At 44.4% G+C, this 19,488-nt stretch overlaps 2 protein-coding genes across 7 annotated transcripts in view; both read right to left on the reverse strand.

Annotated features, from left to right (window-relative positions):
• The window catches only part of LOC306942305 (palmitoyltransferase ZDHHC14-like), an 86,328-nt gene that overhangs the window by 61,706 nt on the left and 5,134 nt on the right, over positions 1 to 19,488 (reverse strand). The gene's annotated exons all lie outside the window — the stretch shown is intronic.
• LOC306942635 (DNA excision repair protein ERCC-5 homolog) lies at positions 5,328 to 8,816 on the reverse strand (the record flags this gene model as incomplete). Its single annotated transcript, XM_079528643.1, has 1 exon — positions 5,328 to 8,816. The coding sequence occupies one exon, from the start codon at positions 8,814 to 8,816 to the stop codon at positions 5,328 to 5,330; it is 3,489 nt and encodes a 1,162-aa protein (XP_079384769.1).

The following is a 19,488-nucleotide window of genomic DNA, read 5'->3' on the forward strand; positions in this document are numbered from 1 at the left end:
TCGGGACACGGTATGCAATATGGGCGGGCTTTGGTACAGTGACGTTCAATGCTTGAGACCTTTGACTGACAGTAGCTCTGACCAAGTGCGTCAAAGAGAAAATGTTTGAACCCGCCCCCCAGGAAACAAGATCCATACACAGCATCTCCAGACTCAAATACCACTCGACAGTGTGATTTGAGTCTGGCTTATTAGCCAGGCTAACCTGGGCCCTCATCAAACCCTGTACATTCAAGACTCTGCCCCCGCTGCCACCCTTAGATCTCCATACATGGAGCTGACCTGTTCTGACATTCCATATCTTGATCTGACCTGATCACACCCTGTACACTCAAGACACGCTCCATATATGGCCAGTGCACAAAGGGCGAGGTCGCTTCTTGCCCTCAGGCGTCTTACTGGTTTATCCGCAATGAATTATGATGAAATATGCTATGATGAAATATGCTATGATGAAATGTTTTTTGTTGGGCTTATTTTTGTTTTGATTGCTGCTATTATTACGATCTGATTATTGTGATGTGATGTCCAAGAGGGTAATAATAATAATAATAATCTTTATTGTCCCGAAGGATATTTGTCTTCACAATCTGTTCAACACCCACATCAAAAACAACACAGAGCACATAACACCAAGACAATACAAAAACAAAACATGAGGTCCCCACTATGTACATAACCATCCTATCGGCGGGGCAGTTTGTTTAAAGCCGCGATGGCTGAGGGGACGTTACTTATGTGGGTGTCACTGATCAGAAACCAGAGCGGCAGGGCAAACATTTTCAACCGCATATATTTAGGACATAGATTTAGTACAAATTATTGAATTTATTTTTGTGCGTTGTTTAATCCTGAAGCCACTGGCTCTAACACAGGGGTCTTCAGTGTTGTTCAGTCCATGGATAGCTGAGTGACAGATGAAGAAGGGACCCCCACTAAATATTGTAAAACAAAATGTGTTGCAGATTAAACCTTTCCATAGCTAGCTCCATTGACACATTTGACAGTGTTGTGTAAATTCACGTAATTGTTTAAGTCAGACATACGCCCTCACAACTTGACCTTAGACTCTGCACTTTGTAGTTCAGCTATTTTTGGCTAAAGCTTCTCTCAGAATCGGGGTGCTATGTTGAAGACCCTTATCCTAACTAAAGCAACAACAGAACTAGGATAACAGATCAATTAGCATCTCTCTCACATTTCCTTAGATGCGTATGTGAGCCAACAAATCAGTAAAGATTATAGTGGAAAAACAAAAAGAGAATGACCCCATGATGAAAGAGATATCAAATCACAACGAGACAAAACAAAGTATTGCAAAGCCAATCATCTGTTGGCTTTAAAAAGAAACGGCTTTGTGCCAGGTGCTGTAAGTCATCGTTTGTGTTACTGTAAGTTAAGTCTTGTTGAATTGAACATAACTTATTAAGTCAAATGTTCTCAAATAGAAGCTAAATAATGGTCAAAAACATCTGTAATCGTTGGTCTAGGACTGTCCAAAATCAGATTTAAACATGTCCGTAACTTGGCATCATTCAGGCTCTAGACTCAAAACCCAAGAACAACAACAACAACAACCATTGTTGCCAGACATATGGAGAGGTGTTTATTTAGTCTTCGGAGTCTGCAAATCGCTTTCTATTTTTAAAAGTTCTGAATCTGTGTCGCAGACGTAAACAAAGTGCTTTATGTTCCCTGTTGAACATCTTGATTCCATCCGATGTCTTTCCTGCTTGTAAACCCTCCATGTCTGGTGTCATTACATCACATATCTGTGTTGCGGCTTACCGAGCAATTGAAAGTGACATGTGGAGACGGAAAAAAATGAGAAACAACTACTTCACACGAACCCCCAAAAATGTGTAACGTTTGACATCTTTTTCAACACAACACTAGGTCAATCCATGCACTGACCTCAGTGACATGTCTGCATACTTATGAACAATCCAAGATAGACAATGAGCGTGAACTTCAATTTCTCTGCAAAACGTTTGCCAAGTCAAACACTGCACTGAGCGCACTGTGGTTTCACTAAACTAGATGAAAAGTGCCCGTCCCATTTGGCCCCCTCCCCCCAGTCGACACACACACACCCACACCTCATACTCCCCCCTGTTATTAAAAGGTTGAAAATTAGCACACATTTAGCACTAATTTCTGAGAGAACCCATCAAATAACCGCTCGATATATTGGCCAAACAGATATATCGGTCAGGCTCTATATCAGGGGTGGGCAACTTTGACGATGGCGAGGGCCAATATATTTCCACACTCACTGCAGAGGGGCCACAGTGCATATTACTGTCATAGCAAAAATAGCCAATCTACAAGCTCAAAACGTGTCGCAATGCGACGTGTTTTGAGCTTGTAGATCAGCTATTTTTGCTATATTTGAATTGAAAATCTGAATAATTGTTTGCTATTTTTGAATTGGAATCCTGAAAAGTAACGTTTTTATTGAATTTCAAATGCATTTAGTTATGTTAACTTTATGAACTGTTAACATAACTACATTACACAAAAAGACAATAACATTTTAATACTAGTCATAAAGTACTGATCTAGGAGAGTTTACTGCTTGTTGGCTACCCTCTCTGTGCCACCTAAGATGACCCCACCAGCACACTGACTGACTGCACTGTAAAACTTGCTTCAGAGGCAATCAATATCCTCTGATCTACTACAAAAAGCCTGTCCAACAGAGAACATCCATCCTCTAAACCTCAAAGCCCATCTTAGACCGCAATTTCACTCCTGTACGTTGGGGTGAAGAAGAGTTACCGAACCCTGAAAGCAGCTTAACACACAAGAGTTATTATGTAGGAGGGCCGCAGCAAGAAGTACAGAAGGCAACAATCTGGAAAATAGTATATATTATATTATATTATATTATATTATATTATATTATATTATATTATATTATATTATATTATATTATATTATATTATATTATATTATATCTTTATATATTACTATTATATTTTTTTCAAGTTAACATTTTTAACTCAAATCTTTGCTTCGGGAAGTCCCAGGAATTGATTTTTTGTGTTGTGGGGGGCAAATACATATCAATTTGGGGGGTCATTGACATTGAAACGTTTGAGACCCACAGGCTTAGAGAGCTGAAGCCTGATCAATATATTGGTATGACTTTGGGAGGAGGGAGAGGAGGAGGAGGTAGGTGATGGAAAAGGCGACGAGGAAGAGGTGTAGTAAAGAAGCTAGTAGGGGTTGCCTGCAGGCCCTGCAAGGCGTAATGCCCGATCCCCTCCTGGTTCTCTAAAAGATGTGGCCAGTGGCAGCGATAACTCTTCTTCAATTTGGGGTGAAGAAGAGTTATTTTATTTTCCCCCCACCGACCCCTGAAAGCAGCTTAACGAAAACGAGTTATGGGGGGTGGCGCAGCACAAAGTACCACAGGCAAAAAATGATTAGTGGCGATGAAAAGATCAGGGGGAGACTGCGGCAGACAGTGTGTTATGGAGAGGAATTTGGCGAGTTCATCTGGAAGAACAAAAGACGATGCAGCAGGCTACGTTGGTCATTAGGCCAGTTAAAGTAAAGCAACAGTGAAAAGCCCATTAATTACTGTGGACTGACTGCATTAAACCCACTTGGCTTAGTGACCTTTTCAGTGCTGGAACCTCATTCATCACATCGCCACTGTCTGGTGGAAACCTTGCATGTCCAAAACCCTGTTACTTTTCAGGAGGGGAAACAACGAACCTGTGTTCCAATGGATCCAATGACATTATTATTTTGTCACAAGCTCGTGTTAATACTTTTCATTTGTTACATATTTATAAATATTAATTAACCCCACAGACAGCCTCCCCTGCATCGGGCATGTCATTACAGGCAAAGATTTCAAAAATAGAGAAAATAGCAGATGTTATTAGGTTTACAACACATCACAATGCCAACGTGTTGTGTACTATTTGTGCTACTTTTGAGGCACACTATCTTACGAAAAGGTATGCAATAGGGCTGAGAAATATAAAAAACATGGAGATACGAGGTTTCTGTCCGACATCGTTGATATCTAGGTTATATAAATATGCTGTACAAGGCTAAAGGCTTTGTCAGTGGCGTCTTTCATTACATTGTCAATGCACTTGACTGCAGGGGTAAAACATTAACCTCCTAAGCATTAGGGGTCAAGCCATTTGACGTACTTGAACAAATCAAAGTTTCCATGCGTCTTGTATGGTTATATTTCGGCATATAATGTCTTCAGCTAATCCTGAAGACAACATTGGCCTAGACCATTATTTTGTTGCTCTATTTGTTCCATCAAAGTGGGGTCCGGGGACCCCCGGGAGCCCTTGAGGGGGTTCCAGGGGTTCCCCAGAAAAAGTATAATATAGCGTCACGTTTACATGTTGCCTATTTAAAAAAAAAAAAGCAGATCAATAAGCTCACAGCACGTAACTTTGTGCCGCAATTCAAGCTTGTACATCTGCTATTTTTTATTTTGAATAATTACCAGGTGCGAAGCAGGCTGGTCTACTTTCTATCAGGTTGGTAGTGACAACTTATCATTTCATTGGCTGCCGTAGTCACCTAGTGGCAACTAGATACTTTTTGCCTCTAGCCGACCTCTCAGCCAATGGGATAGCATTGCATTGCAGCCAGAAAGTTGCAACAACAACCCACTAGTTATTTCACCCACAATTCTGCAGATATAATAACGCAGCTGCCAGCTGGAAATTATGTCATCATTCTTGTTTTTAAATCATATAACATACCGTAACTATTCTCTTTTGGGGGTCCCTGGCACAACCATTTTCAAATGGGTGTCTATTTTGTAGTTCATCTTACAACAGTGTCACACAAAAATAGCTAATCTACAATCTCAAAATGACACGTTGCTAGCTTTTAGATCCGCTATTTTTGCTTTATTAGTGAGTGGAAAAAGTGTTCTCCGTTAAATTAGATTATCGGTTATATTTAGAATTGAATAAATTGAGTCGTTTGTTGCACCCCTAGCAATCATCCAATTCTTGAGAAGCGCTAGCCCCTCCTATATACAGCTTTGTCCTCACACGTCTCATATTTGCCATTGACAATGAAAGGAGAAATTAGGTCAAATGTCCGCCAAATATAACGTAAATTTGTGGCAACAAACATTAAATGCCATTGACAATGAAGGGAAAATGTACGTCATATGTAGACGAGCAAATCGGCTAACCAATCACATAAATTCAGTTGTTCATGAGATGATGTATGATGATGTATAATAAGAGCGCCCCTCACTTCACACAGGTGTGATTTTTTTCAACACTTGATCCAAGAGCCAAAGACCAGTTTGGAGATCATTAGTTCTTTCACGGTTTCTTTACCCGGCCTTTCCCCCTCCCCCTCCCTCTGACACGTGTCCCGCCACGACCTCTGCGTCTGTCCTCAAACACAGACCGCGCACTCACCATAGCAACCTCATCGCTATCCTCATCAGAGGAGAAACCGTTGCTGCCGGTTTGTCCTGTTCTCCTCGGGAGGCTCCCGGGTTGAGGTGTGGAGAGGGGCTTCATGTCATCGCTGCCACTGCTCACATCTTTTACAGAACCAAGAGGAGACTGGGCATTGAGCATAGCAGGCAACCCCAAGAATCCTCCTCCCGTCACAGGGGCACCTGTACCTTGCTCCTTTTTCCCTAGCTTCTTTTTCTGCTCCTCCAACTTCCCTTTCCTCAGTTTAGACGGGGAGAGCACCTCTTCCTCGTCACCTTTTCTATCACCTACCTCCTCCTCCTCCTCTCTCGCCTTCCTCTTCAAGCAGGTGACCGCACGTCGAAGGCGCTGGCTGCAGAAGCCCTGTCTCTCCTGGCGCTCCACACGGAAGAACGAGTCTATACGCGACTGAGTATGTCGAACATCGAGCCGTTTGAACACGGGCTGAAGAGTCTCCTCCGTCTTCCTACAGCTCCAACCGAAACGACTTTGGCAGAACTCTTTGATGAGGTCGAGGTGCGGGCGTCCCCAACTGAAGGAGCTGCCTGATGTTTCAACGGCGGGATGCAGGTAAGCCTGCGCTACGGCAGCGTTGGGAAAACCAGGCTGCAGTTTCAAGTCCCGCAGTTTCTTCTTAACCTTCGAGTCCCGCGGGTCAGACACCAAACAACGCTTGTTCTTCTGAGCTTCTGACCACCACTCACTGAAGTGTGCGAGCGGTTCTGTGCCCGGCCCGGGGAACTCGTTAAGGATCTCCATAGCGGTGACACAGCCCACTCCTGCGATTCCTTCCGTATAGTCGCTGCCCAGCAGGTAGGACAGGTTGATTAGCTTGGTCCTGTCCAGGCCCAGCTGGTTATGAAGGTCCACGTACTGGTAATGCTCCACATGCTTGTTCCGACGGAAGAAGTTCCTATAAACGTGTCGCCCTCCAAAAAGCCAGACGTCAGAGTCGTCTGTGATGGTTCCGTGGGTGTGGTCGGAGCGTTCGAGCACGGCACACTGAGCTTCTGCCTCCATGGGAGCCACCACGTAGGGGACGCCAAACAAGCGCAGGAGCTCCTGGCTCTCCAGGAACATCCGTCCCGTGACCGTTGCGGCCATCCTCTCCTGTTGCCGTTTCCGTTCCCTCAGGATGCTCTGCTGAACCTCCAGCTTGTCGGCATCAATGTGTTCCCATTCACTGATGGCAGGAGGTGTGACTGTGGAGCTGGGATGTCTTCTATCCCTGTCCTCCTCGCAGTTCTCTTCTTCTTCCTCCTCCTCCTCCTCCTCCTCCTCCCATTCCAAACAATCTACTGCTGGACCACTGAGAGGCTCCTCCTGTTCTGTTCCCTCTTCGTAGTCATCCTCATTGACATCTGCTGGAGGTCCATGAACCTGCATGAAGGAATGGTCTGCATCCTCCTCTGTTGATTCCTCCCCGTCGGACACCCCGATAAAGATTTCTTCTGGATTGCTCCCATCACTGTCTTTTTTCTTCACTACCTTTCCGTCTTCACTCCTGTTGTGTGATCGCAAAAGATGTGGTTCTTCGTTCTCGAGTCCGGCATTCATAGGTCCTTTCTGCAGTCTGGGTGCAGAGAGGTTAATGGTGATGGTCTGTTGATCTGAGGAGGCACCTCTCTGGGACTGACCTGAACAGACCTTCTGATCATGTCCCATGTCCTCTCGTGCTGCCCGTTCACATTCTAATCCTCCTCTTTCTTTGCCCACTTCCTTCCTGTATTTCTCTCCGCCACTGTCCACCTCCTCTACATCCACACCAATTAACGACTTTCGCTTTGAGTGTTCTTCTAACTCCATGGATGCTTCCCTTTCACTCTGAGTCTCTTCACTGTTCGGGTGTCCATTAGTACGCTCCAGTGCTGCAACACTAAGGGCTCTATCCCACTGTCCTGTTGCCTCCTCCAACTCGTCTTCAGAACTACTGACCAACAACCTATCTCTATGAACAGTTTGGTTTGATTTGCTCTCATCGTGTCCAGAATGAATACACGGGAGGTCATCAGCTTCCTTCTCTTCCTCTGAACTGCTTATGATCAGTTGTGGTGCAGGATATCCACTCTTTGGTGGGAGCTTGTTAGGTTTGCTAACGATCAGAGTGTCTCTTTCACTCATGCCGTTGTCATCCTCTGCAAAAGCTCTCTGGATGGCCAATTGGGAGCGAGGGGATACACAGCCACTCCCCTTCTCACGGAAACCCACTTCCTCATCTGAGTTGTCGTCCATGGCAGCCTGGATGGCCTTGAGAGTACAGGGTGAAGGGGAGTCGACGATGTTCCTCTGAGGAGAGAGGGGAGGTTCCAATATGGATGGCTCAGGGACTGAAGAGGGACCCTCTTCTTCATCCTCCTCAGTGACAGGACGCCACAGAGGCTCAGGTCGATCTCTCCTGGTGCGCGACAGGGGTCCTTCGGACCAGGGTGGGGCCGCAGGCCGGCGCTCTTGAGCCCTCTCACTCTTCCTAGAACCTTTAATTAGGATATAGTGGGAAGAGGCCTCAGAGACAAGCCTACGTGACTCCACACTGTGCTCCTCCCCGTGATCTCCATCCTTTCCACAGATGTCGGGAGCCCAAGCAGCACTCTGCTGGCCCATCTCTCCTTCTAGCTTCTCCAGACGCTGGTTCAGTTGGTTCCTCTGCAGCAGACCAGACAGTTGGTACTGGGAGAATTCCCCCGATTGCTCTGGAGGCTTGTGGTACGAGGTTCGGCGTCTTTTGCTAAACTCTTGCATGTCTTTGAGGATCTCGTGTTTCATTTCAGGAGGCAGGTTGGCAAACCCATCCGAGTTGATGTCCACTAAGTTGGGATGCTGGTACAGTTCCTCCTGGTACATGAAGTAGTTCTCGGTCATCTCTTCCTCCTCTTCCGAGCCGTTTCCATCTTTGTCTTCCGCAGGTGGCAGGGCTGGTAGAACGTAAATGTCATCCGACTCGTCTCTCCTGACGTCATATATGGTGGGAGGTTGCGAGTCTTTACGGCGAGGGCCTCCAAGTGCACATGTGACGGCCCGTCTCTGTAAGAAGGTCTGGAGGAGTTTCTCAGTGGTTTGTTTGGACTCACGACTCGCCTCTTCCCTCCTCTGTCTCCTCAGGGCCAGAGTCTGGTTCTTCAGCGGTGGTGCATCTCCGTCAAACACAAACACTGGCCTTATGCCAAAGAAGAAGAGTTTACAGATGCGGTGGAACAGTGTGAGGAGGTGGGCATTTTGAGAGCTGACTCCTTCACGCTCCCTGACCCCCTTCACTGCCTGGTGCAGCCAAAGGCTGATGTCAACCGCCAGGATCTTTCCTTCCAGAGTCTCTGGGTTGATGGGCGTCCCAGTGCTCTCCAGGAGCCTCCACAGTCCGTGCACTCCCATAGTTATTGCATAACAGTAAATAATATCCAGTTCAAATTGAGACCAACTGAAAATTAACGTTTACTGGTCCGTTTGTAGGGAGTCCACTAAAACAACAAACAGCAAGCGCAGGAAAAACATACAAACATACTAGAAATGTGCACATATCTCCACCAGGCCAGGTGGAACTCTATATCTGGGCAAGACTGCCCATCAGTCATCTATTACGTATCTTATGACATATGACTCCATGTTTGGGCAAGATTTTAGCCCAATCTGACCACCATTGTGCACGCTGTCAGCACCACTGCCCAAAACATCCTTAATAAAAAATGGAAACGATGGCCTCGTTAAAAACAGCAGAAATGTAGTGGTCAATTCTCACTCTCTCTCTGCCTAAATATCTTGCCAGTTGAGTTATGTATCTTCCAAAGACTCAAAGAGAACGCTTCAAAGTGTGGTTGACTTTGAACCAGCTGTGTGGATTCCCCAGGCAATCCACACAGATATTGTGCCATGCAAATAGCATTGCAATGTTGAGCTTGAAGATTGCCTATTTTCTTTATATTTGCATGACACAGCTGTACAACAAAGTGGTTAATCAGACTAATTTATGAGCAATTATAAATATTATATTCAATATTTTCACATAAAATGTATGTATATTTTAATGTGCTTCTCGATTAGTCAATGAATCGATTAAGTCATCGAAAGGATGATAGCTAAGGAAATAGTCGATAGTTGGAGGTGTAATAAGAATGAGTCTGCCTTCCTTTGAGATCCCTCCAAATCATGTTGTTTATACAAAGCTTCAAGCAGATGCAATGCACTCCGTTATCCCTGACCGAGGGAAAGCTGTGTCACAGTCACACGAGCTGTGTGTCACAACATGGAGGGCACTGGGGTTGACTGGTGGCCTGGGGTTATATTCAGAGAGAGGAGGGGAGCTGTGCGAAGCAGCCCGCTGAACTCGAGTCATCCTGCTTTGACAGAACCTGACAAGACGCCTCCACAGGAAAACCGACTGCAACCGATAAGTCTGGGATGGATCATGAGTCATGACTCATGACCAGGGCTCAATTGGTACAAAAGAAAAGAAAGAAAAAAAAGGAAGGGGGCATTTTCTTTTCGTGTGACAAACAAGCTCAAAACACGTCACGTTGTGAGCTTGTACATGGGGCTAGAATTTTAGAAAAACAAACAAAATTGTAATGATTTAGAAAACCTTTTACAAATTAACTCCCCAAAAGGCCTTACCCCTTATGACTAAACTTCTTTGCCTTTTTTACTATTTTGAAATGTATTTTTGAATAGTTAAAATAGCTGATCTACAAGCACACAAACTGTCGATGTAGATTGGCTATAGTTGAACAATTTTAAAATGTTTTTTCAAAATAGTAAAGAAAAGTTTTAGGGATAAGGGATAAGACGAAAATAGGACCCATCGTCTCTGTCGGGTTGAAACCTCATATGTTCAAAACTGTTTCAAATTAAAAAAAAAGCAGATCTGCGAGCCCAAAACGGAAACGCGACGTGACATTACGATCCACATTTTGGGAGGTTGCAACGATGGCGATAGAAATGTATATGAGCAGGAGGGGAGGAGGAGGATGATCACCACGCCATGTTATATCCCCCTTAGCAAATCCAGCCTTGGTCATGACGACCTCCAAGGAAATGTCATCATATCCCTAAACGTGTGTGTTCCATGTGGTTTTGTTCACGGCCTGCGTGTGTCCCTGCCTGCAGAGATGATGACACACATTTTATACAAGACACGGTTGTTCACCCCCCCCCCCCCCCCCCGCTAACAGAGTGCCAGCCAACTGTATAAAAACCCACCATGGGGGCATCATGACATGTTCAGCTCAGCTTTACTTATTCTTAACAGTGGTTCTTTTCAATGTCGGATCTGGGCCGGAACCACCGGGTATATGTCACGGATTAGGACATTTTACCATGACGGTTAATTGTCACACAAATAATTGCACTTGTAGATCTGCTATTTTCCACTATTTCAAAATGTATGAACCTTTCAACATGGGAACAATTCAGACAGTTGTCAAAATAAATATGTGGTACTGATTATCTGAAATAATTGCGACTAGCCGAATTTTGTAATATAATAATTGTGAGTAAGTAGTGCCTACTTACGGGCCTGTAGAGTTGAAATGAACACTGAGGATTTTACAGTGTAGAAGAACTGTAGATAGGAGTCCAATAGATAAAGATTGTATCAAATGGAGGTCATGGTCTAAATGCATATAAAACCTGGAAGTCCTTGAAATGAAAAGGTTTCCGAATCACTGACATAATCACTTATTATTACACCATTAATCCCCCAGTCCCATTTCAACCACAAGACAATGAAATGCATGAAGACGTTCACTGAAGTGAGGGGCACAGCCACAGACAGCGAAACAGACAGACAGGCAGACAGACATACAGACAGACAAGACGGTTTTACAGACAAGACCGTTATCAGCTCACTGAAATGGGCTGAGGGTGAATTGTCTGCACTCCGCAGCGGCCGCCAACTTAATGATTTACATAAATGACACACTTTACTTCAGCACACTAACCACACTTTTACCATGAACTAAATCTAATGCTAATCAGTTTAACATGGACCAGCAGCGCTCTACTGTCTGACCCGAGTGTGCAGGAGGGAGGGTGCAGCGCTTATAATGATTCCTTGAAAAACACAAGCAATAAAATATTCTTGGAATATTCTTTGGAAGCTGATGAAATCACCTGCAATCAGCATAGTGGTTTTCAACGTAGGGGCCAGAGGCAGCACCCAGGGGGGGCACCAGGTGATCCAATTGGAAAGGAAAATAAGTTTGGAAGGGAAAAAAGAAAATCCCACTTTCAACCCTATTTTGGGGTCAGATTTCCAAATGTTCTACTGAACTTCAAGAAACAGCATCATGATGCAACCTGATGTGAGCTTTTCATTTGGTTGGTTATTTTAAACAATAGCGAGAGGCTATTGGTTCTCAAAGTGGGGGGTCCTTGAGGGGGTTACCAGGGGGTCCACAGCAAAATTAGTTAATATATGTAGCATTGCAATCCTTCTAAGAACTTTTTAACCATATCTTATACTTTGCCTGTATTGAATCTATACATTTGTAACTCAAATCTTTGCTTCTGGGGGTCCCTGGCACAAAACATTTTTAGATGGCCAAATACATATCATTTAAAGTTTGAGGACTGGGAAATTTGGTATAGTTTTTTTGTATTGGCCTTCAAATATTGTCATTAACATCCTATATAAGGACAAAAATGTCATAAATTACAAAATTCCATTATGCTTTAAGTAGCATGTGACGTGTCAAACTAGGGGGTTTTCATGATTCTGAAACCATTCCAAGCATTAGTTTTGCACAAAAAACATTCCTTGGGCTATAAATGGCCATAGCCGTCATCACAAATATGATGAGGTCAGCACATTTCTGGCACATTTGGGCAAGTGGCTATGATCTTGCCTTATACTGTATAGGATGTTAATGTATGGTCACATATATCCCCCTAAAAAAATAATTGCTCAATACCGACAGCCGATCAGCAAGTGGATTCATGAATGTATGTACAATATTTTAGGCCAATAAAGAAAACTATATACCAAACTTCGTTTAGATAAAAATAGAACATTTGCCTGTTCTCTCTCCTATTGTACCACATCAATACAGCATGGAATTGTGGACAGAATCTTATCCAACGACAACAACATATTATTTGTTTTGGATCCGAGAGGCTAAATCTCATCAAATGGTGGTCTGTGACTCAAATGACAAATAAATAATGGACCTTGATATGAAAAGGGTTGAAAACCTTGGGTGGGTGTGTTTGTATACTCAACAAGACCCTCCCTGCCAACACACACACACACACACACACACACACACACACACACACACACACACACACACACACACACACACACACACACACACACACACACACACACACACACACACACACACACACACACACACACACACACACACACACACACACACACACACACACACACACACACACACACACACACACACACCTCCCAACAAAGTGACGCATTACTTTTAACACACGGCCATGAAAACACCTCAAGTACATTTTTAGCCTACTTTTCAAGTGGATCACTCATTGACTCACACAGCAAGCCCTCCTTGTATACGGTCGTGTGGTGTGCATGTGATTGGTCTCTGTTGAATCTGGGTCTGGGAAAATAATCTGAATGGTTTGCTACATGAATGTGCGCACAGACTAATTTCACTGACGTCTCTAAACCATGCTTTTGTAAGTGATTAATGATTAGTCTAAAATCAAGGGAACACAAAGGAACAGAGGCCAATCTATAAGGACAAACATCATCGGAACATTATCATATTTTAAGAAGCTGAAAGGTTGTGCATTGCCATTTTGCGACCATGCTTCATGAGTATCCTACACAAAGAACATGCTGATAGCATGCAAAGAAATCCATTGTTACTTGATTCAGCAAACAACAACATAAATTAAATCAAAACGGGGAAACCATAACTTTGCCAAATGAAAGGTATACTCCGGCAAACATTCTGGTGGCCATCAAACATGCTGGTGTATTTACATCAGGGAAGGTAGTTTCTTTCCATAAATTCCCCCGCCATGCGATCCACCACATTACGATGCCCAAAATGGCAGTCCTTTGCCTCCCACTCCCAGTTAATTCTGAGAAATAAGATGCCATGATCACTTCAGGAAGTTGAACTAAGGACATCTGCGTCAGCAGAATAAAAGCATGTATTACAATCAAATGATTATGATAATAGTTTAAAATACTAGTATTTAGTAAATGATTAGTAGACGCAGCACTGTTTAATAGACTACTAGCTGCCGACATCCTTAGTTTGTTACTGAGACAAAGCATTACATCGTTGCTGTCGGGTTGAAACCTTGGCTGGTATGTCCAAAACTTTCAGGATTCAAATAAAAAAATAGCAAGCGTAGCAGATGTACAAGTTTGTGCATCTGCTACTTTTGTGTGACGCAGTAGGTATATTAAATCAAGTAGGGTGTTCATTTACGGGGGAAACAAAATATGGAGATAGGATGTTTCTGTCCGACAGCAAGGACATGGCACAAGAACACTGTGGCTAACCAATCTGTGTCATGAAACACGTTGTTGTCTCGTTCTCTTGAAATGACAAATTGTAAATGGAGTCAAGATGTCGCTTAAAAACGTGTCTTTCGACCAAGTCACACAACTATTATACGCTCCACAATGCACGCACACATAGAAGAAGACATGCGGGAAATGTTAGGTGCCCACATATTTAGGCTATTTGGGAGACAATGTGCCCAACAAACAAAAAAGGGGATCTTCATTACGAACAGAGCAACTAACAAGACAAAGCAGAGATCCTAAATAACAACCATACTTCTACAACATCAGGAGGAAATGTTAACCACATGAACACTAACATCCCTATTCTGGGACGAACATTTGGCAAAATGGGCCAATCAACAAGTTCACAACGTTGTTGTGAGCTTGTCGATTGGCTATTTTCTGCAAGGGGGGAAAAGGAGGGGGCCTCTAGTCACTAGGTTACTGGGTGACTGGGTTCAATGAAGTATATAGGGTTGTTTTTAAGGGAAAGGCAGCATTGTGCTTGGACTGCCACACGATTGGCCTATGGTGATTCTCCCTGCATGCCTTGACAAGATTCTGCATAGACTTTAAGTTATGCCATTCCTGTTTTGTTTTGTGCACATTTCTTAAAACGCAACAGCTGAACAAAGAGGGCCCTTCAGGCCCTCATCCATCAACACCGACGCACACACACACACATACACAAACCCAGCTAGTCCCTATTCATCGAACCGAAGTGTCAAAGCAGAGAGAGGCTCGATGACTAGTGCATTGAGCATGATTTAGGCTTTACAGAATTTAAGCCTTTATAGTTATCTCCGAGACTATTTCCCCGCACAAAAGCATTCATGCAAACTCAAGTTTGACGTTTATGATCCAAATGGGATAGAAGTTTGACTCATTGAACTGAGGACATAATAAATAGTGGGAGCATATCGTCTCTGTCGGGTGGAAACCTCACATGTCCAAAACTGTTACTTTTCAGGATTCAAATTCAAAAGCAGCAGATCGACAAGCTCAAAACGTGTTGCTTCATGCCGCGATTCGAGCTTGTGGATCTGCTGCTTTTGATACTTTGATAATTACGTGACCCTGTAGTATGATTCAACTTAGTAGGGCGTTCATTTACAAAAGAAAAACACAAAAAGTAAAAAGAAATATGGAGATAGGAGGTTTCAAGACCGCAATGATATCTAGCAGTGCAGCAGACCATATTTCATTTTTTTATTGATCTCTTGTTTGTGCTGCACCACCTGGACACTACGGCGGATGTGCATGCATGCACCACTTTTGGTCCCAGCAACACGCTGCCCGGTGTCTCAATACACCACTTCAAACATTTCCATGAGTGAACTTTTACGAGGCATTCGGGGGGGGGGGGGGGGGGGGGGGGAGAGAGTAGAGCAGACACCATGTGAAAACAGCATGCGCACGGCTGTCTGGGGAGCCTGCAACAAGCAATAATAAACACATCAAAAAGACTGTCTTTTTGCTAACAGGGTTTATTATCCATGCATAGCAAACCATCCCTCTGGGTGGAAAAGGGAGCGAATTTAATTTATATTTATATGTCCTCTCTCTCTGTCTACCTGGATCATCTCTCTCTCTCTCCACATTATGTCCAATATGTCCTCATGTGACAGACCCTTAGTTTGACTCGGTTCCACAGATAACAATTATGAAAATAGCCAATCTACAAGCTCACGACGCCAAAGTCATTACATTGTAACTTTAGAAATGTGCAGACACGGCTGTATACACTTATACTGTGTGTGTGGTTTGTTTACTTGAGTGTGAGAAAACAATGTTGCACATTAAGCTACCGTAATCATCTGGGGGCCCCCAAAAACATTTGGGAATCCCGAGCCCCAGTTGGGGAACCACTGGTGTAATCAACCCACAGCTAAAAGTACTATGTAAACATAGCTGACATATCTCGTGAACTCGTTCACGCAGATTATTATGCAAATACAGCAGAGAGAAGAGTGGAGCCCCAACCACTGTCGATCTACAAATTCACGATGCGACTCACTGTAAGCATTCAGATCTGCTATTTCTTTAGATGTCTATCATGACACACACACGGTCCTTTGATGACTGTTTAGTCCGATGCGGGATTCACACCGTTTCCCACAGACAGGGCAGGTGACAACCTGAAGCGGTGGTAGGCTCTCACAGCAGCTGCAAGAGTGGCCTGCAGTGCCTCTGGTGTGTGTGCCACAAGGGCACAATCGTCAGCATACTGGAGCTTCAGTATGCGTACAGCCTGGAGCTTAGTTGTGGCTTGGAACCTCCTGATGTTGAAGAGGTTCCCATCCAGTCTGTAGTCCAGGGTCACCCCACTCCCCTCCTCCATTTCCTTGTGTAGAAGTGTTGTTACACAAAGGAGAAATATGTTAAAGAGGACGGGTGCAAGAACGCATCCCTGTCTTACACCAGTACATACTCCGAAGGAGGCAGACTCAAGTCCACCTATCGTCACCTTGGCCCTCATCCCATCATGAAACTGCCGGAGGATGTTAACCAACTTCACTGGGCAGCCATATTGCAGGAGTACGCTCCACAGAAGGTCACGGTGGACGGTGTCAAATGCCTTGGAGAGATCCACAAAGGCCATGAATAGGGCTTGTTTTTGTTCACGACATTTTTCCTGCAGCTGCCGTGACGTGAAGATCATGTCCACCGTGCTTCTATTTTTCCGGAAGCCACACTGGGTAAGCATTCAGATCTGCTATGTCTTTAGATGTCTATCAGGACACATCGCTGCATAATTGCCAATATTGATGAAAATATTGGCCAAACCGATATATCAGTTGGACTCATTACAATACAAAATACACACACACACACACACACACACACACACACACACACACACACACACACACACACACACACACACACACACACACACACACACACACACACACACACACACACACACACACACACACACACACACATACATTACGTAAGCAATGGATGAGCAGCTTTCCATTGTGCTGACAGCTGGAAAGTAGGGGCAGGGGGGTGGGTTGAGAAAAAAAGGAAAAAAAACATCTAATCGAAACGCATTACGGTTAATGACAACGGAGGCCTTGTGGGGTAGGTCCGCTGACGATCGCCCTGTCTGATAAATGTCTCCTTTCAGCTGACGGTAAAGGCGGGTGGTGGAGATAGAGACACACACAGCAGACAATCCAGCAAGCAACTCGAGCTTCTTAATCTTGCCCTGGAGGCGTTGGTTGTTCCACAAAGCGGAGTGGAGGCCGGGGGCGATGCAAAGAGTTGGAAGTGTGTCGTCGTGGTTCCCCACTCCCTCGGTGTCCCTGAAAAGTGTCCCCTGTAGTCACAACAAACAGGAGGAGGACACCGACACACTGATAGAGCCCCTGCTGGCTCCGCTGGCTGGCTGGGGCCGCAGGAAATGAAGGCCTGGGATGGGAGGTATCATCAGGAAACACCTGGCATCCTCCAGGTGGTGGGTGTTGGCTGGCTGGCTGGCTGGCTGGCTGGCTGGCTGGCTGGCTGGCTGAGGAGGTACAGTTTCAGACTTGGCTTTTCCACTTTCATCTGTACTCACTAATCACCGGTGATGGAATGTCACTAAGTGCATTTACTCAAGTACTGTACTTATGTTTGAGGTATTTTTTTTACTTACTTGATACTTGAGTATGTGGATGTTTCAATACAGACTCCACTACATCTCAGTGGAAAATACTGTACTTTTTACTTTTATTTGAGAAATGTAGTTACTAGTCACTTTTTAGTATGAAAGAAAATACGCTACTCTATACTTAAGCTATTGGAATAGATCTACAAGCTCACCACGTGTCGCACCATAGACAAACAATGTGTGTATGAGTACTTTTTCATGGCAATGCTTGTTTTTTTGTACTCGAGTAAAAATGTGAACTAAAACAGGACTTTTACTTGTAAACTGAGTATTTCTGGTATTGCTCCGACTTTAGTAGAAACAAAACACGAGTACTTCTCCCACCACCACTGGACTGCTACTCACTCACTACTCACTTTTGTACAGTGCCGTGTTCCCAACGCGAGGGCGGGAGGTTAGAAACATTAACCTGTCACCTGGCCTCAACTCTCCATGTAAGCCGCGGTATGTCTTGTTTGGTCATAGGTTATGTCAGCATCTCTTCTGAGGACACAATGCATTGAAAGACAGAGTGGTCCAGAGGTCAGCGTTGATAGAGACGCTGCACTCTGTGTAGGGTTGCTCAGGGGACAGATAACAGCCGGCGTACAGTAGAAGCACAGCCCATCTGGCATGAGCCCTGAGTTCAGAGGACAGTGTTGCCAGATACTTTGAGAGAATCAAGCACTGAAAAAAACAATAAGCAACTGGGGCAGGCCAGTCAAACTGTATTTTGTCTAAATGTTGTTATTACTAGTGGTTCTCAAACATTTTCAAGCCAAGGACCCCCTAATTAGTATGCATTGGACCACAGGCACCCTTCTGAAAATATTTTGGTGCCAGTGACTCCCACACAAGATTTGTGAGTGTTTGAATGTTTCCAGAACATTCCAGATTTGTAACATTGAAGCTTTACGATTTCAAGATTTGCTTACTTTAAAATGATGTACAAATCAGCAAATACAAGTTTAGAAACAAACCTTAAACACACACACACACACACACAACCCTCAACAACCGATAGAAAGCGACTTCACAGCAAAACAAGCCCACAGTCGCTTATAATAAGAGGACATGGCACCCGCATAATAGCCTCCCAGTTCCACAAATTGGACAGCGGCCACTGATGGCTCAGCATATTTCTGCATGTCAGGGCTCTCTGTGGCGCTGAGAGCCTTTACCCCTTGATAAAGGCAGCGATTGAGCAACACAAAAACCTCCGATGGAGGAGGATTCTTATCTCACTAAGAGCCCTGGAGCTTCTCTGGAGCAACAGGGGGAGGGATAGTGATTAGTCTGTGCTAATGGGAGGGAGACTGAATGTGTGATCTCTAATGATTATATCTCCCCCCCCCCCCCCCCGGGTGGCTACAGCATTCACAAGCATTAAAGATTAGTTGACAAACTTGACATCATGTCGACTAATCACGCAAATACTGTAATTGCGATTGAACACTGTCAAATATATACATATACAAGTTAGTTTGACTTTTGTTGGCCTTTGCAAGCAAAATTTGACAAACCGCAAACACATAATGACACCTTCATACCGATGTTTACGGTTGAAATCTGTTGTCGAGTCGATCAAACGTAGTTACGGGAAGATGAATCTGGACAGGAAACAGGTCGGGTACGCCACTTTGGACCCGTGAGACAGCAAAACTGCCAGCGCTGCCTCGCTCGTACCACATACAATTAAAATGCAAAATAATAAATGCAATGGTGAAAGTCTCCAACTGGTTACCATCAGACTGTAAGTGTTGAACAAGCACTGGGCTTGACTGTCACAACACAGGCCGCCACACAGGATGCATTATGCTGTGAAAATAAGACTGTGGGAGCGCATCGCTGCTGCTCCACTGGAACTGCCACTTTTTGTTTACACTGACACCGACATAATGTGT

Source organism: Electrona antarctica, assembly GCF_951216825.1.
Source record: "Electrona antarctica genome assembly, chromosome: 18".
NCBI lineage: Eukaryota > Metazoa > Chordata > Actinopteri > Myctophiformes > Myctophidae > Electrona > Electrona antarctica.